General features: G+C 48.4%; 9 protein-coding genes across 9 annotated transcripts; 6 read left to right on the top strand and 3 right to left on the bottom strand.

Moving 5' to 3' along the window:
* Positions 1 to 2606: 2606 nt before the first annotated feature.
* N7469_001953 (uncharacterized protein) lies at positions 2607 to 3002 on the top strand (the record flags this gene model as incomplete). Its single annotated transcript, XM_056640873.1, has 1 exon — positions 2607 to 3002. The coding sequence occupies one exon, from the start codon at positions 2607 to 2609 to the stop codon at positions 3000 to 3002; it is 396 nt and encodes a 131-aa protein (XP_056503367.1).
* A 7-nt stretch (positions 3003 to 3009) lies between these two features.
* On the top strand, positions 3010 to 3632 carry N7469_001952 (uncharacterized protein; the record flags this gene model as incomplete). Its single annotated transcript, XM_056640872.1, has 2 exons — positions 3010 to 3203; positions 3275 to 3632. 2 exons carry the CDS (start codon positions 3010 to 3012, stop codon positions 3630 to 3632), a joined length of 552 nt encoding a protein of 183 aa, XP_056503366.1.
* A 1913-nt stretch (positions 3633 to 5545) lies between these two features.
* N7469_001951 (RlpA-like double-psi beta-barrel domain-containing protein) lies at positions 5546 to 6139 on the top strand (the record flags this gene model as incomplete). Its single annotated transcript, XM_056640871.1, has 1 exon — positions 5546 to 6139. The coding sequence occupies one exon, from the start codon at positions 5546 to 5548 to the stop codon at positions 6137 to 6139; it is 594 nt and encodes a 197-aa protein (XP_056503365.1).
* Positions 6140 to 6502: 363 nt separating this feature from the next.
* On the bottom strand, positions 6503 to 7121 carry N7469_001950 (hotdog fold domain-containing protein; the record flags this gene model as incomplete). Its single annotated transcript, XM_056640870.1, has 2 exons — positions 6503 to 6943; positions 6999 to 7121. 2 exons carry the CDS (start codon positions 7119 to 7121, stop codon positions 6503 to 6505), a joined length of 564 nt encoding a protein of 187 aa, XP_056503364.1.
* Positions 7122 to 9503: 2382 nt separating this feature from the next.
* N7469_001949 (uncharacterized protein) lies at positions 9504 to 10289 on the bottom strand (the record flags this gene model as incomplete). The annotated part of the gene is made up of 2 exons (XM_056640869.1): positions 9504 to 9691; positions 9755 to 10289. The coding sequence occupies 2 exons, from the start codon at positions 10287 to 10289 to the stop codon at positions 9504 to 9506; spliced, it is 723 nt and encodes a 240-aa protein (XP_056503363.1).
* Positions 10290 to 12249: 1960 nt separating this feature from the next.
* Positions 12250 to 12849, bottom strand: N7469_001948 (uncharacterized protein; the record flags this gene model as incomplete). The annotated part of the gene is made up of 2 exons (XM_056640868.1): positions 12250 to 12368; positions 12414 to 12849. 2 exons carry the CDS (start codon positions 12847 to 12849, stop codon positions 12250 to 12252), a joined length of 555 nt encoding a protein of 184 aa, XP_056503362.1.
* A 981-nt stretch (positions 12850 to 13830) lies between these two features.
* N7469_001947 (uncharacterized protein) lies at positions 13831 to 14540 on the top strand (the record flags this gene model as incomplete). The annotated part of the gene is made up of 3 exons (XM_056640867.1): positions 13831 to 14183; positions 14239 to 14256; positions 14336 to 14540. 3 exons carry the CDS (start codon positions 13831 to 13833, stop codon positions 14538 to 14540), a joined length of 576 nt encoding a protein of 191 aa, XP_056503361.1.
* Positions 14541 to 16685: 2145 nt separating this feature from the next.
* On the top strand, positions 16686 to 17227 carry N7469_001946 (uncharacterized protein; the record flags this gene model as incomplete). The annotated part of the gene is made up of 2 exons (XM_056640866.1): positions 16686 to 16706; positions 16799 to 17227. 2 exons carry the CDS (start codon positions 16686 to 16688, stop codon positions 17225 to 17227), a joined length of 450 nt encoding a protein of 149 aa, XP_056503360.1.
* Positions 17228 to 20770: 3543 nt separating this feature from the next.
* On the top strand, positions 20771 to 22330 carry N7469_001945 (uncharacterized protein; the record flags this gene model as incomplete). The annotated part of the gene is made up of 1 exon (XM_056640865.1): positions 20771 to 22330. One exon carries the CDS (start codon positions 20771 to 20773, stop codon positions 22328 to 22330), a length of 1560 nt encoding a protein of 519 aa, XP_056503359.1.
* Between the last annotated feature and the right edge of the window lie 4725 nt (positions 22331 to 27055).

Genomic DNA, 27055 nt, shown 5'->3' with positions numbered 1-27055 from the left:
GGGAAAGAGTAATCCGACACCAGGCATCAAGACCATGTGTGCCCTGTCTACCCTTGACCTTGGTGAGGTTGAAGATATTCGGCCATGATTCCAATTTGCTGGTGGGATTGTCGTTCCATTTCCATCAGGCCCTGACGAAGGTCAGCCGTCGGAATCGAACTAATCGGTGGGACTGGAAGACAGCGACACGGTGCTCTTCTTTTATGTCGTTTGTAACCAAAATATCCAAACGGTGTCGGTGACAAGGCCTTGGATCTTCATCTTTTGCACCTCGTGTCACGCTTGGACTCGATCGTCAGAATGAGTAAGGACAGGGGAGCTCGGCGTGGCTTGTGGAACGGACAGAACTAAGAAATTAAAGAGCTATTAGCTGATTTTGTAACTGAATTCGAAGCTTGCATTTGACGTATTATGCCTGAATCAAGTCTACTGGCCGTTACCGTTGCTGGTGGATTAGGGAGCCCGTTGAACGTCTCCGGCGCTTTGCCAATGGCCTGGATTAACATTCTCGATGAGATCTGTGTTCATGGGCCAGGCAGGCGTCCTCGTTGTAGATGTCGGGCATTGAGAGGTGAAGATGGTGTGAGTTGAAAAGATCATCGGGTGCAATGGGGTACTCGTGGAAGAAATGCTGGGCAGGAAGGGAGTGGAACAGCCGTCTCGTCTACTAAGAGCTTCTCTCCATTACAACACACAACTTCAAATTACTTTCCTACGCTGTACCAACTGCCATCCAAACCAGCAACCCCCGGCCTGAGGTTCCCCCCCATATACAAGTATCTTACAATCGAATTGTTGTGCAAGGTGAATAATCCTCTTCATCGCGTTATGTGATCGACAGTCTCGACTACCAGGTTCCTGCCTGGTTTCACCACCATTCATTACGGCACCATCTGCGATCGTGATCTATAGAACAGCCTATACAGTAAATTGATTGCTTTCCAGCAAGTCAACCTTTATCCTTCCCCCGAGCTATCTCGACAATATGTACCGACTGGAGGGCCCAGTGATCAAAGAGCTGAGGATGATGTTGCAACCGAAGCCTTCCATCTGCGGGGGAAGGGAGCAGTTGGAATGGGATTGACTTGTAGACCAAGTCTTTCCTCGCATTTCTCGGCCCCTTGGCAGCGTTTATCTTTTGATTATGTTGGTGGGAGCTTCGGTGCCAGGTGTTTCTAGAAGATCTATGGCGTTCAGATGTTGGTAAAGGGGTTCCGTGGTTTGGGCCTATTCACCCAAATCCACGACGAATTTGACCATCCTGAAAGAAAATACATGCTAACTATATCATCTTGCAAAGTGATTAGAAGAGCCTCGCCCCTCCCAGCATGCCACGACGTCCGCTCCAATATTCCAACCGGGTTCCAGAATCGTTCTCTGGCCGGCGATTTTACAAAAAGAGCAACAGCCCAATTGATGCGACTATTTATACCTACCTGGGTGTTTAGAACGTACACGTTCCTGCCGTATGTGATTAGAGCCCTTAGAATGCCACTTGCAGTACCCTAGGAACCAACGCAGTGTCGACACACATCGTGAGGATGACATCGTCTTCCATCATACACCATTGGGTCCATCCGATTATGGTCCAGTATTGGAAAGACTTATACAATGGAGTGTATACGGCATCATCGGGTCCCAGTTCTCGCCCAGGTAAGTAGATAGTGGCTGATGGGCTTCAGGTCCGAGAGATATAGCCCGGGTGCTACAAGCCTCTTCTATAGGTTCCGGAAGTGTGAACTATTTTATTGACTTCAAGGTATACGATGGGCTACAGCATTCCCAACCAAACCCTTCTCTGTCCCTTCTGACAATGTAAAGTCTACGCTACACATATCGACAACATCCCACGCGCTATATCCCACATCTACAGGCGTCATTGCCATTAGAATTGGTTCCAGACTGGGCTCATGGTCCCGGGGGAGTCCCCATATTAATTATGACGGATTTGAAAGACTAACGTCGTAGGAAAGGTGGATGCATATTCTACGGGATCACGTTGGAAAACCCACCGTTCTCTTCCTCTGAGTATTTTCGCACCAAGGCAGGCTTTTACTTTTTGCGGTCATTCTATGGACAAGCCCTGTTAGTGATAGGGATTTGGCTTCAAGGAGCGAGCAAACTACTAGAGTATTTTTGAAAAGGGGCTGGGCCTGTCTTTCTAGTTAGAATCTCCAGAGCATGAAACTGAAACTTTCCCTTCCCCTCCTCAGAGATGAGAAAATATGTCGACTTTTCCCATGTTGCCTTAGAGTGTTCTTTCGCACTAACGTTCGTCCTCCTAGCATTTGTCCGCATGCATTGGCGAGCATGGTCTTAGCTCGCTTAGGTGATGGACTGTTTCCAATCGCGCCTGGTATCTTTCGAGCTTGTCTCAGCGGAGTTAAGTTTGAGGATTCCAATGGTCAATCACTAAGCGTCGTCAGAAATAGCGTCATTTTACCCAGGTTTACCCCTGAATGAGGACCCAATCTTTTGGAATCGAAAGAGTAAGTTATAAGAAGGACTCATTGGCGGATGGGGCCTTCTTGGATGTTTTCAGCATTCCCAAAGAATCTGGAACTACGATCACTCCCTGAACCTATTCAGCCTTTTCCACCCCAGCTATGGATCAACCCCATTCTCAAAATGTGTACGAAGGGTATCTCTTTTTCAAAGCAAATCCTCTACCTGGACATCGACCGACATGGTACCGTGTTGAGCGAAGTCGTATAGATTTCACCCAGGTTGAATTGTATCGTATGATATACACACGGGCTTTTAAGATTTCCGCGGCCAAGCAGTATTGGGCCCTGTCCACCCAGCTGCGTTTGCAGGTGGACCAGCTGGTCCATGAACGATGCCAGCAGGACCGTTGCGTTGAATGGAGCTGTGCCTACGCAGAAGAACATAAAAGGGTCGCTGGTGGTCGAGACATTATTTCTCATAGTCCCGAGACGATTGCTATGCAGACCATCGGCCACGAAAACCCACCCGAGAACCCCGATGGGCGACTTAGTTGACCTGAGCATGTTGCGGCATCCTAACGAGCAAGATCATTATGTGGGGCTGACAACAGCATCTGGGTCTCCAGCAGAGCAAACGCTTTCCCACGACTTTGTTATGAACAACACTCATCAAAATCCCATGCCGCAAGGTTGCCTGGAACGTGCGCTCTTCAGCCACCATTCGAGAACGATGAATCGATCTGCTCTACTGGACAGGTAAGGCTACTCTTGTAAGCCCTGTACGTAGTATCAAAGATATAAAAACGATCACTAACTGATTCTTTCAGCAGCAGTGTGAGGGTAAATCTTGAACAATATGATGAGAGCGAGCATGGCTCTGAAAAGACTGAGAGTGAGGCAGAAAGGAATTATGGGTGCGATGAAATGCAGAGAGCCAAAACGGTTCATGAGAGGGTTGACATTGGCTTTCTTTGTGGAAAACCTGCATCCCAAATACAACGCTCCAACCCTAATCCTCGTCGAATTGGACCGCGCACCACGCGGGCCTACAGGAAACCAGGATTCCCGAATCCGGATCGCAAATGGGGCAAAGCACGTCTTCGTCTGCTACAGAAGGGATTAGAGAATGCGACTGAAGCTCGATCAAGCATAATTCGAGGACAACGTCGCCGCAATTCTTGTTAAATCGTTTCTGCGGGCTGGAAGTAGACAGATATATCCATTACCGATTGTGCTCATTCACTTGGCCAGTTGCTTCTATTACCTTTTCTCTGCTGCATCACTCTTTCAATAATAATTATTCAACTGTTTATCCACACATTCATTTGGCTTGTCGTACCGTCTATCCGGAAACTCATTACGCATAATGAATAATCCTATTTGGTACATGTAACGACAGCGTATTTATATATATTCAGCAGACGCCTGCATACGCAACCCTGCGAATTGAGAAAATAATCCTAGCAGTTGCGTAGCTGCCCGATATTGCATCCGGGCATCAATATATAGACAAGGAATACCTAATACATAAACCCCTATCTAGAGGCAGAAGGGAAACAGCTGGCCGACTGCATATCAGACTTCAACGTTTCTGCCATGGTTGAGGCTGTCTCCAAGTCTATCTACTCTCTGGTATAAAAGAGACAACTCACAGTCCCGGAGCGAGGATCATCTGGTCCCTATAGATCAAGTAATTTCTCTGGGTCTCGATGTGCTCATCTCAAAGCTCTGTAGCAATCTCCATATAGAACAATTCCACTGTCTTTTCGCGGGCCACCGCGTTCTACGAAAAGTTGCCGCATATGTTGTTGACGAAGAATTAAGAATACCGGGTCTAAGCAGGGCATGGTAGGCATAGAAGACCGCAGGAGTAGCTCTGAATGCTGCGTATATGGTCTAGGATCTAGACGCGGCCAATTAGACAGTTTGAAATGAGTAGCCTCGACCGCAATACATGACTGAGCCATGAGGTCGAATGTCTGTCTGCGCAGCCGGAGAGGCTCAACATGGAGGTCTTGGTCCGTGCCACGAAGGAAGGGCATTCTTCGAAGAAGTCATCCCTAAGCTGGTTGTGCCGCGAAAGTCGGAACTCTTCCCAGGTAATTCCTTCTGGCAGGAGAAGGGCCGACAGGCACAGAAAGAGGTTGTCTGCCTGGGCCGTGGGAGGCAGAGGACCCGGCCCAGTCCATGGGAAACCTTGGTACTGTGATTCGGATAGAAAAATATAATTAAACACACATAATCCGTATCCGCAGGCTATTGGTAGCCATCAAGAGTATTTGAAGGAAATGCAGTATTACTTGAATTATGGCCAGAGTCCATAATCATGCCACTGTATCAAATGATCTTCATTCCGCCCTATCTACTCTTGTCCCACCCTTTCCTATCAATTCGTCTTCTAAAACAAGTTGGGCTAAATTTACAACCCAATTTTCAAAGTCAGATGTGTGATTCAACCGATATTGACGCAAGCAAAGCAATAAAGCGAGTGTACTCTAAGATGAATGTTGTCAGAAGGTTAAAATTAGTGCTAAAATATAGAATCAATCAAAGAACCTCAGGGCACCCCCAATAATTAATTACATGAAAGGACCTCCCAAGAGCTATATTTGAAAAATTGATTATCGAACACCAACAATACTGTACAGGGTCTTCCTGATCGGCAAAAAGTATTTCGGGGTGAATTTGAGTCTTTCGTTTTACAAGCACAGAATTGAGAGATTAGAAAGTGGATAAAAATGGATGCGCCTAAAGGTACTGTATCAGAGGACATTTGCCTAGTTCAGTATATTCAACCACTTTTTGAGGCAGTCAAATGTCTCCAAATTGTGTCAAGAAAAGTGAGGCAATGACATCAACTTTTTTTGCCTGGATGGCCAGCAACTTCAAATATCAAACAGAAGCCATCTCGCACGAGTTAAAACGAGGATTTGAGCGTGGAATAAAAGGAGAAAGTCTGGTCCTTTATATTTGAATCTGAAGGGAAATAATGCAAAGTTTCGCTAGCCTCTTAAAACCCTAGAAGTATCTTGTCGGGGGCTTAGGTATGCCCAATGCCATTTTCATGGCTTCTCGTGCCCTTCTCTGGTCTCACAAAGATGCTTTCAAAGGCCAAAATCTGGGCTGTGTTCATTGGGGCTGCCTATGCCGCTCCATTTTGCTCCGACATGCTTTCGACCAAAACTGAAACTGCCTGGATAGCTGCCGAAGTACACACTACACTCACCTTGACCCGATTACCAGTTTCTACATCATCCACAATCTCCAGGGTACCAACTCGCACGCATAGTGAAGTTCTTAGTCCCTATGTTTCTGTCCTTGATAGTACTGCGTGTCCTCAGACACCTTCACCTACCCCACTGGAGAACGATGCCCGCTTGAACAAAGAATCCCAAGGTGACCTAACTTTTTTCGTTACCACAACCGACCCATCCTCCCCAAGTGCATGCGGTACGACGAACAACGGGGAAACGGAACTTGTACTCGCGCTACCGCAAAGTATAATGGATCCATCCGACTGTGGAAAAGATGTGACCATAGAATACAAAGGAATATCGAAAGTTGGGCGTGTTGTTGACAAATGCAATGGATGTGATGAGCAGTCAATCGATCTCTCAATTGCACTTTTCCGTCAATTTTCGGATTTAAAGTCTGGTCGCTTGTTCGGGGCAACTTGGTCAATTGTTCATTAAGTTAAGTGATTCCCCTCCCCCACTTCTGAGATATGCAAAATCGCAAGCCCACCAGTTCATTGTTATATTTTTACTCTGAAAATAGGCAAAGAACCTTAAAAGCCTTCATATCAACAATTTGAGTCTCACATCATATGTAGTCCCATACTTGCTCAAGATAATCGAATCGAACTCGTCTACGATCGGATAACACTACGGCACCTATAAATTATCTGTGTGTTACTCTAGGGACAGTCTATCATAAGCGCGGAAAACACATCAAATTGTACTTCAATTAAGAAAAAAAAAAATACAGTTCCCTTGGTACCTATTTCAAACATGATGAATGTGAAGGGTTTCAGGTTTCAGGCATTCCCAGCCCAATCAAATTTTCGGTTTGATGAAGAGGGCCTCTGCTTGAACTGCATCAACCCATTGATCAGAAGTTACCCCGGAGACTTGTACAGAGCCCCTGAGCTCTATCTTTCGGCCCTCAACCTTGTGCGGCCACGCACGTAGAAACATAGGTGCGGTTGGTGATATGGGAAGCAGATAAGTCGTTTTGAGATACGCTGTGAAGGCGGGCTCACAGGTTTTTTGGGTCACCCAATGGGGAGGTTTACAGCAGTCTGCCAAAATCCGATCCAGCAAGAATGCAGTATATCCACCGAATAACTTTCCCTCGTAATAGCACATGCGCTGCGATGGCCCCAGAATCAAAAGAGCTTCCACCTCATAGCCTAGGCGGTGGGGTTTAAAGACAGGATTATAGCCTTCAAACAAAGAACGCATCATCTGCTCCGCGCTGATACTACGCGAAGGATCCTTTTGGGGTTCGACATATTAGCAAGTAGGTTTTCACTGCGAGTAAATGTCTTACCAGTTGGGATTCAAGATTTTCAGAACTGTTCCCATATGGTGAACCCGGCCGACACGTCTTTGCCAAAGAGTGATACCGGCGAGGAAGCAAGTATGACAGTGAGGTCACAGAGCGACAATGCATTTTGAAGGGTAAATTAAAAGAACTGTCAGGGTTCAGAAACGGTGGTTTGCTGTGTATCTCTGAATTAGGGTTTGTGCTTTCTCAAATATATAGTGTTAAGCTATGGAAATCACATGCAGACAGGAACAAAATCAAATGGGGTTCATGCAATGGCTCTAGAAGGTCAGTCCCATTCGGAACGGGAAAAAAGAAGTGATTAATTGCATGGCGTGGATACGTTTGTCAACATACAAAGTTTCAATTCGCGCGGACCATACTCTTCGGATTAATCCGTACTGTTGATTAAGCTACAGATGATAAAACGCCTACTAGCTTTGCTAGTTTTGTTTCTCTGTATAGTAGCAGCGTTTTCTAAATTTAGGACACAGTTTTAACAAGTTCTGGCGAAAACGATCGATTTTATTTTTTCACCACATGGCATTCATTGACTGCATACTCGATACTACTCTAAGTAAATGATAATGATAATATACTTGTTACTATTTGAAACAGAAACTAAATGGCTGCATCAGAAGCAAAATCATGTGTATAAAGAATATCTTGCGATCCAGAAACCTGACCAAAAGTAAAAAGCTTCCTTCCATGTGTCGATCCATTCCTTTTACTTACGAAATCCAGACATGCAATCTCTTGTTTCTTTCCACTCTGTGGGTAGGCTATTTCTGGGAGGCAAGCCGAGCATGCCGTGAAGAATGTTGTGAATCGACGGTATATTTTGCGTTGACTGCCCGGATCCAATGTTTGCTGGATTTTGATCATGTGGCAGAAGCTCCCTGGCTTTTTCACCCGCTGTGCCTGCCAGTGGGGGATATGGGTTTTGCTCGATCAAGTCCGTCGTTCCCGACTTTGAGATATCCCATGCTACGTGTTGCTCTGTTGCTGGGTGCCCAGTCGGCGATTTGGCATTGAACTGGTTATACCCTTCACACTGGTAACAAGACCGCAAGCAATTGTCACCTAATATCGATCAATAAAAAAGCCTTGCAAATATTGATAATCAATCAAATATATGATCAGGTGCACCTACAGGATGGCTTTTTCTCGTCACACTTTTTTCTTCGGCGACGGCATGTGATACAGCCAGACTTGCTTCTGCGTGCGTACCCACGCTTTCGCTTTTTCGGCGGTTGCGGTGCAGACGCAATAACCGAATTCGAGTTAAGTAAATGATAATTGTCCCCAACTTCTGCATTGACTGAAGATTGAACATCATTTACCTGGCAACCTTCAGCTTCTAAAATTGGAAAGGCAAGAGAGTCTTCGCGGTGCGCTTGTCCCCTTTGGTTTATGGTTTCTAAACCTTCCCCGAATAGGCCCATCGAAGAGCTTCGCCTCTCAAAATTACGATCCAGTGCTTCAAGGGCAGCTCTTGGGGATGTTGGTTGACGTGTTTGGTTGCTGATCACCCAATCTTCCTTATTCGGTGCTTGGGTGTTTTCTGAGGTCGTACATGCTTGCCGATCATCAATTGGTGCTGAGTCTTCCTCCACATGAGGCCATTGTGTGCCTTGTCCTGAATTTTGGAGAAAAAAGTCAACTCATGCTCTCCTTTCTTTTTTTTTCATTTCGCCGTCGTGGAACAAGCGATCTCGGTACGCAATAGGAACTTCGGTAGATATCATGCGCAGGCGGGTCCTTACCTGCAATTGGCTGCTGCGACTCATGAACAAATCCAGCATTCGGAGTTTGGGCCCGCGATTTACCCAGGTCAAAATTATTGTAGGCTGACCTTTCAACCCTTGAAGGCGATGCCTCGTTCGAAGATTCAGTTTCAATCTGGTCTCGCACCTCATTTCTCTTTTCACCACTGAGTCTCCAGCTGTCTGGATTTAAACCTTCCGGTGGCAGCATAACTGAGTAATCATTTGAATGAAGGTCATGATCTGTTGGATCCAGCCTCGAGCCCAACAATGGAATTTGTGAAATTGATGTTTCTTGTATCTCGACCGCGCGATTCTGGATTGGGGGGTCTATATTAAACAGGTGAGTTTTGTGAGCAGAGCCAGATATAAAATCTCTCGCCTTTGATAAGATGGCAGGGTTTGATGGCCTGGGCGTAAACAGACCCGACCTCGAAGGAGATACCGCAATGGTGGGAGTCGGTTTGGGCTCAACAGATTCAGCTACTGATCCCTTCTTTTTTAGGGTCAAATCTCCACGACCAATTTTATACAATCGAGTCTGTAATGAGCCGTAGGTTCTGTTCTTTCCTGTCAAAAAAGAGTATTTTTGGACAATTTCCTCCTTTGAGAGGTGGCTATTAGATTTAAAAAATCCCGGTAAGTTGTCAGACTCATCATCAGACCACTGTTCGCAACCACCTTTTACTGTGAAAGGTCAGCGGGAAGTACAATTGATACATGTGGTGATATATCCTCACAGTTAGGCTTGGGGGGGTTTTGCAGCAATTGCATGTCCTTCGATGTGTGCGGCTGTGATGGAACAGCACCTGTCGACATTGGAACTTCCTGAGGGAAAAGACACCTGAGAGCTGAAAGCATGGCTTTTCTCTTCCAGAATACCAACCTGTTCGTGCAGTTTGGAAAGATTTCCTTTTATTAACTTGTTTACTGCCAATAGGCGTTAGTAATTACAACTCACATCAGAAACAGGACTATAAGTCAAAGACTCACAACGAAAGGCCGAGTCTTGCCAAAATGTCAATTGGTCGATCATGGACTTGAGAGCACTGGTCTCCAAAGCTAGATCTCCCGGATACGAATGAGGATTGATAAGTTGACGAGGTATCTCGGTGAGGATGAAATCATGGTCTTCCTTTGTCACCTCGATCAATGCGTCTCCTTTTTCAATCTGTACGTGATAATTCCCATTCTCCTGCAACGTTGCATCATAGGGGGTGGAGCGTAAGACATCAGTCCAGTTGATATCATGGTTACTCGATTTCCCAACTCGCACAACTTGAGGCTTTTCTTTGCTGAACAGCAGATTTAGCGCAGCTGCCTTGCTATCACTGGCAAGCGGAACTCCAAAGAGTTGTGCGAAGTTCACGTCAGAATCCAAGACTGTTCGATAAGACTCCAACAAATCCACAATATAGCTCAACGTGTGCCCCGAAGGCTTGAAATATTGCGTGATGATTTGATTGCAAATGTCTGCTACTGAGGAAGAAGGAATGTGGGTGTTCTGGCTTCTTCTTTCGGAGGACATCTTGAGATGAAGAGCCCGTGACGTAAAGCGGAACAATGGTAATGAAATAAACTTGAGATTTGATGATTCAAGGACACAAGAAGTTTGTAGAGCGTAGTGGGACACAGGTAAAGAAAAGGGGAAATGGTCGAGCAGCTTTTCAATTTACACTACCACCCAGACTCGCTTAAGTCTCTCGAACGCCGAGCACGGAAGTTGTAACATATAGGCTAGAATTAGTAAACAGGATTTGGCCGACTAGTCTCATCCTAAATTAGCAACTACTCCGAGACCTAGGCTCGACAATATTCACTCATGATTTGTCAGTTATTCGCTACTACTAGACTATTACTGCTTCGCCCGCGCCGGCACTGAGGTTTCAATTGTTCCCGGACTGATACAATACTTTTTCATCCGCATACAGGGTGTTATTGGCTATAAATTGGAGAAATAATTATCTGACTTAAACTCTAGACCACAATTTTTCAGCTCGCAGCCACCCCCCAGCAATTTGCTTTCTTTACGACCTACCATCAAAAAATTCTGGCCTACCTTTACGCCATTTAATTCAATATTGAGCGTAAACTTCTCTTATCCTTATAACTGAAGTGAATTAGGGGTCTCCTTGGTCCAGAAATCGGCAAAATCTTCGATACCGGGTAAACCTTATACATGTCTGGATGGGGAACGAAAAGTGTGGGCCGAGGGGAAAGTGGCTGGCACAGCAGACCTTACACATACCCGAAATTACTATGAGGTCCCCCGACTAGTGCTTTCCTCGCTAGGGCGTGGATTGTACAAATGAGCAAGCGAAATTTAAAGATTTTGATTCGACCCCGCCGATCGACGAGCCGTTACGGGCCCATAGTGCCACCCCGAAAACTAATAACTTCACATGTTTGTCCGCAATGGCTATAATCTAGCTCTGAGCGACTCCACCGGAGAGCACGTAGACCATCGGCAAAACCCGCGTATAGCCTTAGTAAGCAATGACTAGGTTTGAAGATACACGAACAGTAATCAGTGGAGACGTGATCGGTTTTACATCCTTGTCACCCAGAGCGACCATTTGAAACGAAAGTGAACGTAGCGATTTCTGATTGTTGCCTAAGCAACAAGCCGTAGAGACGGAGGAAACATCTTGGAGGACTCTGTGATTTCCACCCAGATGACGGCACGGCAGAAATTCATCCTCACAAGTTTCTCCGAGTATGTAGAAAGAAGCTTCAAGCTCGCTGGCTGACTCGCAGATTTGGCGGAGCCGTTATGCGTCTCTGGTGATCTGCATTGCCTCATTGGACTAGCTGCATGAACCAACACTTGGTACCAACGCCCATCAAACGAAAGCGGCAGCTACACTAGCCAATGTTGACCAATTTCGTCCATTGACACCGACGTTCCATGTTCCTTCGGCTCTCTCCTCCTTCATATCCGGTATGTTCAACGAGCAGGATGATGAGAGACTTTGCAGACCCAGTTGGTCACGTGGCTTCCCGAGCCCCACTCCCACTCCCTGGATCGAAGGGGTTGTTGAACGCCCCGGCTGGGATGTCGAGCGGCGGCGTTACTGACAAACTGCCTTGAGGTGTTCAGTCTGTAAGGGTGCGCTGGTGTTTAATAAAAGACTGTATCGTGTTATTTGGTTGATCATGGTATAGACCATTTTCACGATATCAAATCAGCACATTTCATTCTACTGACGTCATAACTCTAATTCTATCATCTTTTGATATGAGTCTTCCGGAGAATCCTCTTGGAAAGTCTATAGCTGAGGTACATGGCCCGAAAGGGATCATCTCGATCAATCTACTTGGTTAGAGAGTACCGGGCCGCGTGTGCCCACGGAGAAACCCAATTCCAACGTTTCTATATTCAAGTGGTTCTATATATACATTCACTGGCATTGGTGCCCACGCAAAGGCTGCTAAGCAGAACGAGTAACTCCAATGCCCATTGTCCTAGACCTCCGCGTCAGGTTATTTCAACCGTGATGCGCCAATGATAAAATTGCGAGTCTTCCAAAAGCCATGGGAATCATAAGCGGAGCGGCTGCGGCACTGACGGGAGAGACGATTGTCTGCGTGGTGACCAAGACAGTTACTATATGGTCCAGCGATCTCTAGCACCAGGGACGGGCATACTCACCTGGTCTGTGGGCGCCCCGGGGAGGCGAATGGTCAATGCCATTTGCGATAGATGCGCCGTACCGAGGACAAGTCTGAAGGCTTAACTGTCGCATCTGTTGGAGCATTCGACGAAATTGGGGACCAGGTTCTTTCAGGCTGAGAGGCGGGGGGGAAGCGGGCAATAGATCTGAGACCCTCTGCCATTGTCGAGCAGCCCGGCGCGCTGCTGCAAAGTGCAGCTCCGCCGCTTTCTGCGAGATGGGGCGCTGCCGCCGATGTCCTTTCTGTAGCTGGCCAACTTTTCCTCGCAAAGAGTGTTTTTTGCGCGGGATCCCCGTTTCTCGAACATATTCTTCTCCAATTATTTCCCAGGGGAGATGCCCGTGGCGTTTCATGAACGGCAGGAGCCTCGCTTCCTCCTCTGGGGCCCAGGGAATATACTCACTTCTGCCCATTGTTCCTCGAGGATTTATCTGCCACTAGGGTTGCGAGCCCCTCAAGATGAATATATTGATGACTTCCCAACCCGAGACGAGTCAATACTCTTCTCGGGGCCAAAGATGCCCAGTGGTGGTATTATGTACAAGAGCGATTGTTGAAAGGGGTGGACGAAAAGGTGTATTAATCCGGGCTTCCCGGATCCCACCAGGGGAAAAGAAGTCAAGATATTGGCATAATACACTTGTCGGCGGTATTGATTCAACACTAGACTAGTCTGGAAATGCCGGGCAGTTCGAAAATAAGCCACCGATCCACTTTAGCAGCTCACGATCGGCACGACCCCAGTAACTTGTGGAGGGGCTTAGTGGAGAATACTGCCCACATCGTTTACGCCTTCTACAAGGGCATCAAGTGGAATAATCAGATATCGATTAATCCGATCAATTCCTTTTCGTCATATTTTCACTTTCGGTGGCTTAATGAGCCGAGGCATACCGTCATTTTCTCTTCCATTTTACTCGTGATTGATACAATTCAGAATTCCTACCGCTGCGACAATCCCTGTCCGTACGTTCAAGGCCCGCTCGTTTATCACCACATACGATTCAATCACCCGGCACCCCTGACATCATAACGTGCTGGCTCGTAGTCTGTTACACATTTCGGTCTTCTCTTTTATTGGAGATATATGATCGAGGCAAGTTGCGAAGGGCCGAGGACTATTCGAGAGACGCAGGATCCGTTGATAGCCATGTGCGTCGGGTTGATAGTCGTGAGCCTGGGGTACCTTCCCAGCTTGTCAGACGCGGCATATACTGCCTAGTCTCTCTAGAATACGGGGAATTACCCGGCCAATCAAGTGCAATGTCTATCTGCCTAGTGTGGTCTGTCTTGTGCTATATATTTCGACTTTCTCTTCCCTTCTCCCCTCCCGTTGCCTGTAACTATTCGTCGGAACCAACGTGGCCACTTTGACCAAAACACTGACCTGAGAAATGTCGAAACACACCTTTACAAGCTATGAGGAGCAGTGGTCCAAGCTACGTGACAAGAAGTCCTCGGACGCCCTCGAACTTTGGACTGTCCCTGCTTACCGGGCCACTTCTGAGGACCGCGATGGGGATTACGAAGAGGATCAGTCGTTCTGTGCAGGCCAGGCTTATGGAGACACAGATCAGGTCCGTGAAGGCGATGGCCAGACTCCGCCAGGCGGGGACGTTGAGGGACCTCGCCCGGGAGAAGAAGAGTATTGGGCGGCGGCACTCTACCCTTTCCTCACTGGCGGGCAGTCCAGCTCCGATGCAGTTTTGATTAAACTGCCACGGGCGTTTTTGGAAGCATACACCGAGTAAGTCAACTGATAGATCTTAATTCGGGACGCGCTCCGCTGACCACTTGCTCAGAATCGATGGCCGTGTTTCGTAAGTGGCGCCTCGACCGTGGCGGACGGGTACCCCATATCTACCCTACTCGAACCTTCAAACTAATCAAAACCCGTAGATCCATTGCGACCCAGTTCTACAAACAGAATGAGTGGAACGATCAAATACAGCACAGCATGGAGACCATGTCTGAGCGGGCCGATGAGCTGATAACCCTCCGAGAGACGGTGGCCATGTTGGAAACCAGAGTCAATGAGATCTCCCAGGCCAGAGATGGTCTGGTCGAGCGCAAACCAGCTGGACGACCCAAGCGTTCGCAGTGAAGGCCCACCGTGGTGTCATGTCCGAGATGGGATGAGAAATCAAGGTAACTAACTACAAGGGAGAGAGGGGATGAGGGGGTGAGGGGGGAGCGCGAAGACCCTGTACCTTGCTACTTGCTGCCAGATAGTCCCGCTGCAAATTCAGCCGGTCAAAAATAAAATTTAGTTCTCTTCCTCTATACAATCCGTAGTCACTCCCATCAGTCTTGGCAGGGGAAGTACGCCACTGATCACCAAATGCCCCACACTCATCGATCGGGGAGGAAACAATTTGATCCGCCGGCCCACCCTGCCTGTCTGCGACAAAGGGACGATGCTAGCCTTATTTGAGCTTCGTTCGAACAATCAGTGCCGATCATTATATCGGGGACCCGCCTCGTCGATCGAGAGACGTTGAGCCGAGCCGGTCTCCGTTCCTGTCTGGCACCGGCTTCGTGCTTGATCTCGTTGCCCCCCATCTCCTCCCTGGCTACCTCACGAGACCATCGGGATCCAAGTCAAGGACCCAGCGCCGTCTGAATACGATATATGATGTCGGAGTGTGGTGCGTGGTGCGAATATCGCCTTCGCCACGTTGTTGTATGCCTCCCTGCCCGCGAAGGTCACGACCATGCTCCGCCCACGAGCAGATCACTTGGATATGTTACTCACGTTTAGCCTAAGCTTAGCCGGAGGCTGGTACTCCCTCTACTTCCGAGATCGACAGAATCACTTGAGAATCGCTCTGTTTTAAGTTTCGCCCCCAATTTTGGCTCAAACACCATTGTGACCATCGCCACTGCTTCACGAACGGGCTCCCCGAGCGAGATTGCAGCCCCGACCGCGGATCTTTACCCATACGGTAGCAAGCTTTATTCCTAGAATCTTTGATTAAAGATGCTAAGTATATTATAACCTAACTTAGAATATTTAAAGTTTACTAATAATTTACGTAAGAATTCAGATAATAATACTGAAATTATACTAAATGAAACAGTAAATACAAAAGGTAATATAGTAAATTTCTGATTTACTAGAATAGCCGCAAACCAATGGAATTGGCATGTAGATGCAGCTGCTGTGACCACTGCCCTGATCGGAGCTATGGTGGGTACTCTTCGCTGGGAGTGGCCCGAGTAGCTCGAAAACAAAGAACCCGCGTGGGTGGAGTCCACGTCCAACAGCCGATTTTCCTATTTCCCGCGTAATATCGTTCAATCTCTTCTAGAGGGCTCAGGGCCGGTCCCCGAAACTTGCTATTGCCACACTGTCCGATGGTCTTTATGCTTGGAGAGCTGCATAGCAGGCTCAGCCCTCGATAAGATTGCCTTTCCGGTCTGCTTGCTATTACTACCTCCGGAAGCTCCGGCAAGACCCCTGGCAGGTTTGTCGCACTAAGCGACTAGCGCAGCCGCCGGCCGCGAACATCAGATCCACGGCACGCACACCATCCATGGTTCGTGCTATGCCAAAAGGTACCGGCTTAACCCCTTTCTTTCAATGGTCGCCACGGAACAAGCGACGAGATTTTCAATCCACGCCTGCTTGCCTTGTCCGTGACGGCATCGTAATGCCTGCCCTAATCCCGCGCCCGACTTGCCTAGCGGAATAGGTGCACTTGGTTAGCCCCACGAAATTCTAGCCCTTTCGGAAAATCGGATAGCTTCCTCGTTTAGTCAACAGCACTTCTACCACTGGAACGCGATAGCTCGCGGATGCCTCCACCCACCCCTATTTTCCTTGCTACGGAACTTGCTACGAGAAGGTCTACTCTCAGTGTTAGCGATCTCGAAACAGCATAAGTCGGTTGAAGATTGCTGCAGCTGTAGGCAGCTGGCAGTGGATCGTGCACAGGACGCCCCAGTAGCACGGATGGGGAAAGGGGCGGGGGAAAGGGGTGCTTGAAGCTGTGCGACACCGGTTGACCAAGCCCTAGTTCTAACGGTTCTTCTTATTGCCATGAGACAATCGAGTCTAGAACGTCGCTCCTTGCTGTTTGTGGGAGGTAAGCCGAGCCACGCTGACCAATGAAAGCGAAAGGATCTGCAGACTCAACGATCGACAGCGGACGCTTCGCTCCGGTCCCTTTGAGTTTGAGCGGCTCGTGGTTGATAATATGAGATGGGCACGACACCTATGCCGGATACGGACCGGACCTCTACGATCATGGAATCAAGAGTGACAATGGTACGGTATAGATTTCACAAAGAACTATCCTAGATTTGCGCAGTCTCCATTCAAGTATTTCCCCCGTAGTTGTCTAAATTCGTCAATGGCAGACCATCGGCCGTAGACAACATGGGGTTGAGATGATGTGGATCGATCGTGTTATCGAATATATTGAGATCAACATTGGTCCACGAGTCGTCATGGAGAGCATCGCTCGGCGGCATTTCCTTGGTCTGGGAAGCATTCTGCGATGCGTCCTTGTTCGATTCGATCTTCTTTGTCACGGCGGCCGAAAGCGTGACCAGCTCGTCGAGAACTTGCTCATGTTCGACCCGTGGCACGTAGGACTGGAGGTCGGGGCTGGACTCATCCAGTTGCTTTTGCAGGGCCAGCTTCTCCTGCTCCAGGGCCTGGATGTCGTTATGGGCCTTTTGCAGATCCATATTGAGCCTTCGTGTCTGTGCATGAAGTTGAGTCTTCTCATGATTGAATTGGCGATCTTTATTGGCAGCTTCCAGGCCTTTTTGCTCAAGTTGTGAAATCAATGCCAGACGTTCTTGGTTGGCCCTCCGGAAGATGACCCTGCAATCTTTATGGACAGGGTTTTGGATGTCCGTCTCATCGAGGTGCTGTTGACCACTTTTCGACGGCTGCTCAGGTGGTGGCTACCGCGGAACCTCGGACATTAGCATGATTTCTGAGCATGAGAATTCGTGGCTGATCACGTACCGGTGGCTGCCGCGGCACTCCCTGGTTGCCAGATTGAGGAAGGTTGCCAGATTGAGGAAGGTTGCCAGATGGAGGAGGGTTACCAACACGAGGAGGGTTACCAACACGGTGAGGATTGCCAACACGGGGAGGATTGCCAACACGGTGAGGATTGCCAACACGGGGAGGATTGCCAACACGGGGGGGGTAGGGAAGACCTGCATGAGCAGATGGCGCCGCTGCACCTCGCGTCCTTGCGGTGCCTCGAGTCGAAGACGCTGCTGCCCGAGGCCGGGAAGCTGGAGCCTCTCGTGGCATAATAAGCCGTTAGGGATGAACGGACAACAGTGATGTTGAAACGACTTGATTCAGCACGAGGGGCCTATCGAGGAGCTGCCGAGGAGACTAACTTCCAACGATTATTCCAGGGTACATGATTTGGGGTATTCCTTGCCTTTATGGTGGAAAGATAAGCGCAGAGGAGATTAATCCGTGCCAAAGGGGTCATTTGTTCTTTGCCGGCGTATTCGAATTCATCACTCGGAGTCGACGTTTCCTCGGATGGTACCTGGAGTTCCGGTCTTGAGATCCAATCCGCAACATCTTTTTTCTGGACAGGTATGACCCGTACTAAGCCCATTCTGACTGCGGATCAATCCACGGCAGTACTTTTGTTGTTGACGTGCTGCTTTAGCCGACATCGGCTGATGCTCAGCGATGCGTTCTCTGCGTGCCCCTCCCCAGGCTCCGCATCAGCTAGGTTTAGGCGTAAGAACGCCGTTTTTGAGGCGCTTACCACTTCGAACATAAGATCGCCTGTCCTGGGTAAGTTCGTGCCGAGCATTGGGTTCATCAGCAAATGGACCCTGCGCTGTTATCTAGCCAGCTCTTTGTTCGACGCCCACCTATGTGCGTAAGTGTCCATGTAGAATCCCCTTTCCAGATGACGACCGAGCTTGAGCCGGTCCCTCGTCTGAACTTTAACCATCCCATCGCGTCCTCGCGTTGAGGATTTCGACTGCGATTTCACGTGACGATATCAGTGCGCAGAGTAAAGGGCTGACAGCAGCCTCGGTAGAGCGGCATGGCGATCATGTGGGTCATGGAGCCATCCGGTTCGATCAGTTACTAGCGGAAATTCTGAAAAACACCGGACAAGCTTAGTCTCGTAAGTGGGGACCGCCGGACCCGCTCTAAAGCGTAAGCCCCTGGAAGGCTCGGGCGCAGGCGATCGCGGCCTGGCTTGGATATCGCCGTCAACTACGACAACTCTCCCGCTACACATCCGAGATGTTCTTTACTGTACTGTACCAGCCATGTCACTATCCGGTGAGGTACCTGTGCGTATCTATAAGAAAAGAGTATATCATTCATCTGCTATTAACTACAGTTCTTTCTTAGAGGGAGCTGCTCGTCCGTTTTGACCATCTGCCCATACACTCAGTCTGGTTCCAGCTCATCTTCCTGCAGTAGACATAATGCCAATAGAGAGAAGCCTCATCATCCAATCCGGGCTGTGTGGCAAATGGAAGTGAGTAATTGGAAGTGCGTAATTGCAAGTGTGTAATTGAAAGTGCGTAATTGGAAGTGAGTAGCTGAAAGTAAAGAATTGGAAGTTAATAATTGGAAGTGAGTAATTAAAGATTTGGATCAAAGAGCATGAAAAATGGCGGTCGTGGTCAAAAGCTATGAGAGAAGCTCTGGGAGAATTAGTTTGATTCAATTGAGAAATATATCACAGCCTTGATTAATCTACTCAGGGAGGCCTAATCAGTCACAGCAGTGAAGCCAATGGTTTATGCCTCTGTGGTGCGAACTGCGGTGACAGTATTGATATCATCAATGAACATACATGGATCAAGGTGTTACTGATCCCTTTTGTTAGGGCCATGAGCACAGACTGAAGTGATTATGCATGTATATCGGCCGTTCTGACCGCCCCGGGGTATAAAAGCGTCTTCATTCCCAGCTTTTTGGAGGTCAGGATTCAGAACAAGTTCTGTCCTCCCCTGTCTGGGCTTGAGAAACCCAGGCGTTGTAGTGCTCCCGCGTAGCCTCATACGTCAGATCTCCCCTGTCTGGGCTTGAGAAACCCAGGCGTTGTAGTGCTCCCGCGTAGCCTCATACGTTTGATCTCCCCTGTCTGGGCTTGAGAAACCCAGGCGTTGTAGCGCTCCCGCGTAGCCTCATACGTTTGATCTCCCCTGTCTGGACTTGAGAAACCCAGGCGTTGTAGTGCTCCCGCGTAGCCTCATACGTCAGATCTCACCCCAGCGAATAGACAGACACCTCTCCGTGGTGCTTGGGACCAGTATTCAAATAATCGATTTGAAGAAGCTAAGATCTGTCTTTGGCCCGTTCCTCCCCCCTAGGATTCCTGTTACAGAATTCCGAGACTATGCAATAGGCGTAATATCATAAATGCGTTGTATTCTGTTGGCCATTTCCCATAATTGTACTGTAAGATTACCCCTATATAATCTAGTTACATGTCGCAAAGTATAGCCTTGAAAAGATAGTATGCTCGGTAGTATTCGAAGTTCTAAGCGGCATGCTTCGCTCCTGTAGATTCCATTCTGTGCTTTGATACATATATCTCCTGCAAAGAGCTAGCACGCTACATACAAAATGTCTGCAAATGTAAACTCAAATCATCGAAAGCATACGGTACTGTACAGGGCTGCATTGGCGGATCTATTTCAGGAAGACGCTGGACTATACTCCGCGTGCCATCGATCGGTCAATGGGTTTCATCGATAGATACATACGTGTAACTGAGCAGTGACCAAGTCTGCACGGTATAATCCCTGCAATTGGTTCCTGACCTGACCAGAGTACTGTAATGCGCAGCCTAAGTCTATTCGTCCTTTTCCGCGTAATTGCTCCAGGTGAGTAATTCCTCCCAAGGTTTGACTAGTCGGGAGTGATTAATCACTTGCTAGCGATTAGTAGATCGGGACGACAAGTGAATGGATCGGGGTGATCAATCCATTCCTCCGTGTTTGAGAGCCAAACCTACAGATATTCTACGCGACTGGTAGCAATCTTTCTTAGCACAATGTGTGATCGTGATTAGTGTTCAATTCTCGGTTACAAGGACATTACCGAGCCTGCTAGTTATTTACTGGTATAAGGGGCAGGCCAGAGAACCGTCGCTTTTGCACAACCATCACACCGTCATCAGAAACTCCCACCCCCAACAGTCTCCTGCGAATGCAGATGCGGCGGATATGCTATGGAACAAAGCGATTCTTCTCGTCCTTCAACACTCTCGTCGCAAGGTATTGGCAACCTAGAGACTCTCGACGACCTGATCCGTCTCCGTGCAGCAGAGGCTATTCAGTATCCCATCATTGAATGTCGTCGCCCAAGAGATGACGGAGTATCTCCCCCATTTTTACACCGCGCGCGATTTAGATAGAATGATAGGCGAAGCGACTGCGATGCTGGTGTCGAATGGCTTACCTTCGGTACGTGTGAACAAAGCTCCTAGTTCTCAAATAGAATCTGACCTCGAGATCTGGGAGTCCATGAACACCCATCCCATTGTGGCGTTGCTGGACCGTCCCGACTTGAATATGGTCATCGCTTTCTTCGCTCTTGGGCGACTGGGCTACACACCCATGACGGTCTCGCCCGCACTTTCCCGCTCGAACTGTCAGTCCTTGCTGAGATCCGTCGGCTGCGAGACGATTATCCATGGGCCGGCACGCGAGAGCGAGGCTATAATTGACGAAATCCTCGAAAATGAGCGGGGAGGATCTCCGGAGCAGTCGTCCTATCCCTCCACGGGCCTGGTGAACACGCCGCTGGTGGCTTCTGCGCAGCATCGTGACCCGGGAGGCATAGCTCTGATTCTGCATTCCTCGGGTTCCATAGGCAGCCCCAAGCCACTATTTCTATCCCATCGAGCTCTCATGGCCCATCTCCATGAACACAAAGAGTCCGCAGCCGCCAATCCTCTGCCGGGGTACCACCTTCGTGTGCTATCCACTGTCCTCCAGGCATTGTATATGCGCACAACCGCGATCCTGGACATATCCGCCGATCACTCTACCCCAGCCGCAAGTTCTTGCATTCTCCCGGACAATGGATCGAAGGTAGGCTCCAACAAAGGGAGCGTCAAAGCCGCGAAAGGCACCGACGTCTTTCCCGTGAGCTGGGCTGCGTTTGCAGCGAGTGGGCAACCCCCACACAGGACCGAAGGACGGGATATCCTACGTTCAGCGTCAACGGCAAGACCCGCCGACCTACCGGAGTCTCCACAACCCTTCCTGGAGCAGACCACCAGAGGAAATTGCCTTCCTGGTAGCGCGGGTATGATGGACCGCACCCAATTGGGACTGTGCCCTGAAAACGGGCAAGGCTTGACTATAAAGCAACTCCAAAAAGTCATCCACTGCGGCGACGATTTGATCCGCCATGTGACCACGGAGGGCTTTTTAGCGGAGTTCATTGATTTTTGGAGCAGCCGAACGCATTTTGCATTGCCAGAGGCCATGACATCGACCAATGGACACTACCTAGAAGCGTGCGTTGCAGGCTACCGCCGGTTGATCTCGAGAAGAAATGAATCGGCCAAGGGCGGCGAGGTGAGGCGCCGGCTCATCCAGGTCTGGTTGTATCGACATTTCGAAATGTATGTCAATCAACTGCAGAGCGCCGAGCATGACGGTTCGGTAATGATCGCCCGACGAGGCAGAAGCATCTCGACCATCGCGCGGGACAACATTTTGGCATTCATATTGAGCCCTCCACGTTCGCCGCGGAAGATCGATAGAGATGCGCTGAGTGACCAATGCCGCTGGGGAGGCCGATGGTGGAGAATCGCCAGCCTTCTCGGGTTTGGCGTACTTCTGCTTCCCAGTGAAAAATTGGCATGTCAGATGTTCGTTCTAGACGTTTCAGGCCCCTACCTTGCGTGGAAGAACTAAGACTGACGATGACAGGAATCGAACGGCCTTCCAAGAGAAGATGGTTGACGCGCTAGGAAGCTACGTCGTTAGTTGTTTCCCAAGTCTGGTCAGGTTCTACCGAGCCCTCGATCACATTCTTCTCCGCCTTCTGCTTGGTGGAGACAGTGCATGCTCCCCCGAAAAGGAGGACTGGATTATGGACACGCTTATAGAATGCCGGTCATTATGCGCACACGAGATGGAGAACTGAACGTCGTTCAGCCAGACTCTATCGGTTGATTGCGGAATTCTTCCGGCAGCATTGGCGCAACACTGGTTTTCACCGATTGAAGCTAGTGGGTGGTTTCGAGCGTCTTGTGCGGGGTATTTTGGTACCGAAGGATGTTCATTTGTGGTATTTCCCCAACTTCACCTTCCTTGGGGTAGTAGGCTAATGCGGTCGTTGATGCTGACGCGAGGAAAAGGGTCGAGGCCCTTTAATTTGTTCTCTATATCACGTGACTTGATTCACGTGGAGAGAAACTTGGTCGAGCCCAACCGTCTACACGTCTTTGCCGGGGCAATGACTTACCCGACGATTCTCAGCCTGAGCTTGTATGTATGAGGAGCCTGCATTTCTCGGGCCCATGGACAGCATGTCACATTCAACGAAGACTGATTCGTTTCCTGGCAAATGAAGTCTAGGGGGGGATAGCGTGGACCCCAATAATAGTAAAGGGTGGTCCACAGCGTCTTCGACTCATTCCTTAGCACGAGTGGGAATGAAGCGTGGGGAAAGGGATAGCCCTACAAGGAAGACCATCGGCAACCGTTCCGCCCGCTCGAAAACATCTTGGACTCGCTGAGCCGTGCGCGGCTCTCTCGCCCATGAGAGAAACAATTGGTAGTCACTTCTCGCCAAGATGGGTATTGTCAGAAGGGGGACCGAAAATGTGGTCGCTTCGGCGTTCAGAATGCTTGGTAGGCTCGCATTTATGTAAAGTGGAGTTCATTCATATATCTGCGACATATCAATGAATGTCTAAGCTATCGGAAAAGGCCGGTTCTAGGTTCCGGGGTTCATTCAACGGGACCGTGTGATATATATTTCTGGGATCAAGTATACAGAGTATCAGAAACACAATTTGGGAGCTACTGTGTCGCGTCATATTGGACACTTTGTAAATTAATGAAAGTTAGAACTTCATAGTTATTGTACAATATGTGTGACTTGTATGTATCAACATTTGTTTACCGATGGTGCACGGCTAGCGGAAAATAGATATCTGGATGTTCACCAAGGCCTTCGGGAACGATGAGTGATTGATAATAGGGACTTCGTCACTCGATAGAACACATTCTTCGACCTTCCACATCGAGATCTCTGAAGAGATTGAGGTCGTTCCGAAAGTGTCTTCCTTTTGCATGCAATATTGGTAAGCTCTTCTGTCGTCGCTCGATTACAGTGTAAGGTGTAAAGAAAGGCCAATTGATTAGACTTGAAGAGACCTAACGAACTGTTTTTTCTCCTTTTCTTGGATGGCCTCTTTGAAGGAATCCCGGCAATTGTTCCTCAATTCTCCACTTCAATTCCTCACTTCCAATTCCTCACTTCCAATTCCTCACTTCCAATTCCTCACTTCCAATTCCTCACTCCCAATACTGCACTCCAATTCTTCACTGTCAATTAATCACTTCCAATTCATCACTCCTAATTCTGCACTCCATTTCATCAAACCTAATTCTCCACTCCTAATACTCCACTTCCAATTGCTCACTTCCAATTGCTCACTTCCAATTGCTCACTTCCAATTCCTCACTCCAATTCATAGCTCCTAATTCTGCACTCCATTTCACCACGCCTAATTCTCCACACCTAACTCTTCACTCCTAATGTTTCACTGCCAATCTTCACTTCCAATTTATCACTTCCAATTCGTCACTCCCTATTCATCACCCCCCTCCAAACACCATCAATGCTTGTGAGTTGTGGAATTAATACATTGCGGTGTCATTTAGTCCGATCCCAAGCCAATGGCATCGTTAAATTGAAGATCAATTGTGCACATTTCACAATCATGCGAGGTGCAGTAGCTTTCGAATTCAGTCTGACCTGGCCTTCTTTGGAATTAATTCCGAAGTATATTTCGTAATACGCCAATTCTTTTAGGCCGTCGCTCTAAAAGCTCTTATCTCAGGTATTCCTACCCTGCATGGTATGGCACACGGTACATCTGCAGTCCGTTGATCCTAATGCGGCAATAGACCATTCATTCTATCGGTTTTCGACAAAATTCGATATCTTCTGTGGTACTAACTGGTAGGGATACCCCATAATTATGTTTTGGGACGCATTCGCTGACTGAAATCTACCACGAAAAGGTCTTTTCACCACTGTATTCCCACAATGGTAGCGATGGGCTCGGAAACCTTGCATTTCCTTCTGGCCGAGAAAAAACCTAGACAGGTGCAACAGCCTGATTGCCGCATCGCCTTGGACGACATTTATCATGAATTCTGAGTGGAAGGCGGTGGTTATTTGACAGAGGACCAGAAGCTCTGGGTTCCAAGCTGGAATGTGTTTCAGGAGCGAATCTTCTCAACACAGCAGCAATCTTACAATGATGATGACAATAAATTCAAGGGCAGATATACTACGAAAGGAAAGGTCGCGTCGAGCTTTGCAAAGTTTATTCCATTTGAGGCGACACCTGCCTGGCCGAATACCTTGGACGAGCAGGAATCCTGAGAACAGGAAGACAAGTTTTTCCATTTCTTCCAGCCTTGTAGATCAGTCCAGACGGTTTCGTACCGATCGGGCCCGGAAAACGATTGGAACTTTTGTCCGATAGATGGAGCTCATTCCATTTGATCTGGGGCTTGTAGTATCTCGTACGCAGCAATCAACCACCAATTTACTATCTCTGTGTAAAATGCATCAATCATGACAATGAAGACGTATCTTTAAGAACAAAGACTAAAGTGGAAAGCAGTCTAAGATAGAAGTGCTTCAGATGAGATCCAATCGAAGCTTTTATAGTGAGGACTTTCTTTGCGGGAGTGGAGTTTCCCAGGTGAGTGGTCAAACCGATCGAGATCTTAGTACAGGCTCTCTAAGCATGCTCTATGTACGTGTTGTATTCTTTCTAACAGTTGTAACAGCGTTCCACTCAGCCAGTTACGAATGCATGATTATGCTCCTAAAAATTATGTACAGTAGAAAGATAGCCAATGAAACAGTCCAGAAAGGCAGCAAATGTCAAACGTCTCTTTGCCTCCCTTGTCCATCTGCCGCCGCATCCTGACAACCAAATGATGTGACAGTACATAGCATGAAATATCAGTTCCTATCTGGAATCCCGGGAGTGGAGAGCTTTCCGACTCCTGAAGTGCTGCCAGTCCGAGAGCGCGAAATGCGTTCATCATGCCATGTATCTACCCAGAGCAAATAAGGTATTGAGGCTAAAACACACGGTAAGTAGCTTCTTGAACAGCCTTCCATTCATCGTCAGCAAGTGTCAGAGTGATTTCCTGTCGAAGCATTAGCTCCATAACGATTCCACGGGCCTAAGCCAACTCTACCGTAGGGTGGTCAGGAGGAAAAGTCGACTGTAAGAAGCGAAGGGCCCCGTAACGTGATCGACGGACCACGACAACATGGACTACCTCGAGGCCGAATAACTTCGTTATCCGGGAAAGTAGCTTTGGCATGATGGAATGTGGTTGAATTTGGTGGCGCTGCTATGGCCGTCGAGAGGTTGGAGTGATACACACACACACACACACACAATTCATTAACGCCCGGCGGCTGAACCGAAAGGGCAACTATCACTAATCTACCAGTACATGCATGTTTGAGTATACGCCGTGTCTCCTTGGAGCCCATACAGTATCTCCTTCCGTATTTGGCATCTTAGTTTTTAATCTCGTAGCTGGTCCCTGTGGGTTAGTATTGGTTAGTAGACTGGCTTGAAGGTGCTTCTTCAAGTGTTCAACATCCTATCCTCGGCAGTTGAAGCGCGTCTATCATCTGCCACAAGGCGCTGGGGGTTAGTAAGAAGAGGTATTCTATCAGCTCGTCGGCAAGTCTAGGTGGCCTCAAGCCGGCCCGTAGCGATCGCAAATCGTATTGACGCTCGCACTGCTTCCAAATTCGGCTTCCACTTTTGATCATCGGAGGGTGACTTCCCTCCCAAGAAGAAGGACATGTTACTTCGGTGAGTGTGGGTACATTGCAGCAATTCCGTTCGGTGCGCGGTCCACTTCCGACAACGAAAAAGAAAGTGGTCCACCGTTTCTCTTGCTTGTCCACATGCACATTGGTCTGTCTCGGCGGCATTGATACGAAAGAGATATCCATTGAGTCTTGCCATACCCGTGCGGAGCTGGGCCAACACGCTGGCTTCTTTCCACGATAATCGATCATACAGCTGTCGCGTGTGTTTTCCTGGAAGTGCGGCATCCACTCGTCTGGAATGTCTTCCTATGTTCTCGGGTAGCTCACTGCTGAGGGCAGCTTGAGACCGCGCTATATTCAGGGTTGTTGATTTCATCCTAGGGACCAGTTTTTGCGGAGCGGCATCTTCTTGTGTTGCAGCTCTGGCCTGTTCTTTCGCCAGACCTAGAAGTTTGTTGTCTTCACTTGTAGGAATCCACCGGACGCTGACCCGGTTTCCATTTTTCTGCAGTTTTGTCATCAGCTTGTAGATTTGGCAGACAAATTCCTGACCCGACTGTTGTCGCGGATTCTTCAGCGTGAGAGCT

The sequence above is a fragment of the Penicillium citrinum genome (genome assembly GCF_028827155.1).
Source record: "Penicillium citrinum strain IBT 23319 chromosome Unknown utg000002l:1.0-3833315.0:1.0-3834789.0, whole genome shotgun sequence".
In the NCBI taxonomy this organism is placed as follows: domain Eukaryota; kingdom Fungi; phylum Ascomycota; class Eurotiomycetes; order Eurotiales; family Aspergillaceae; genus Penicillium; species Penicillium citrinum.
Note: the sequence above shows the minus strand (reverse complement) of the source record. Positions and strands in the feature narration are given on the sequence as shown.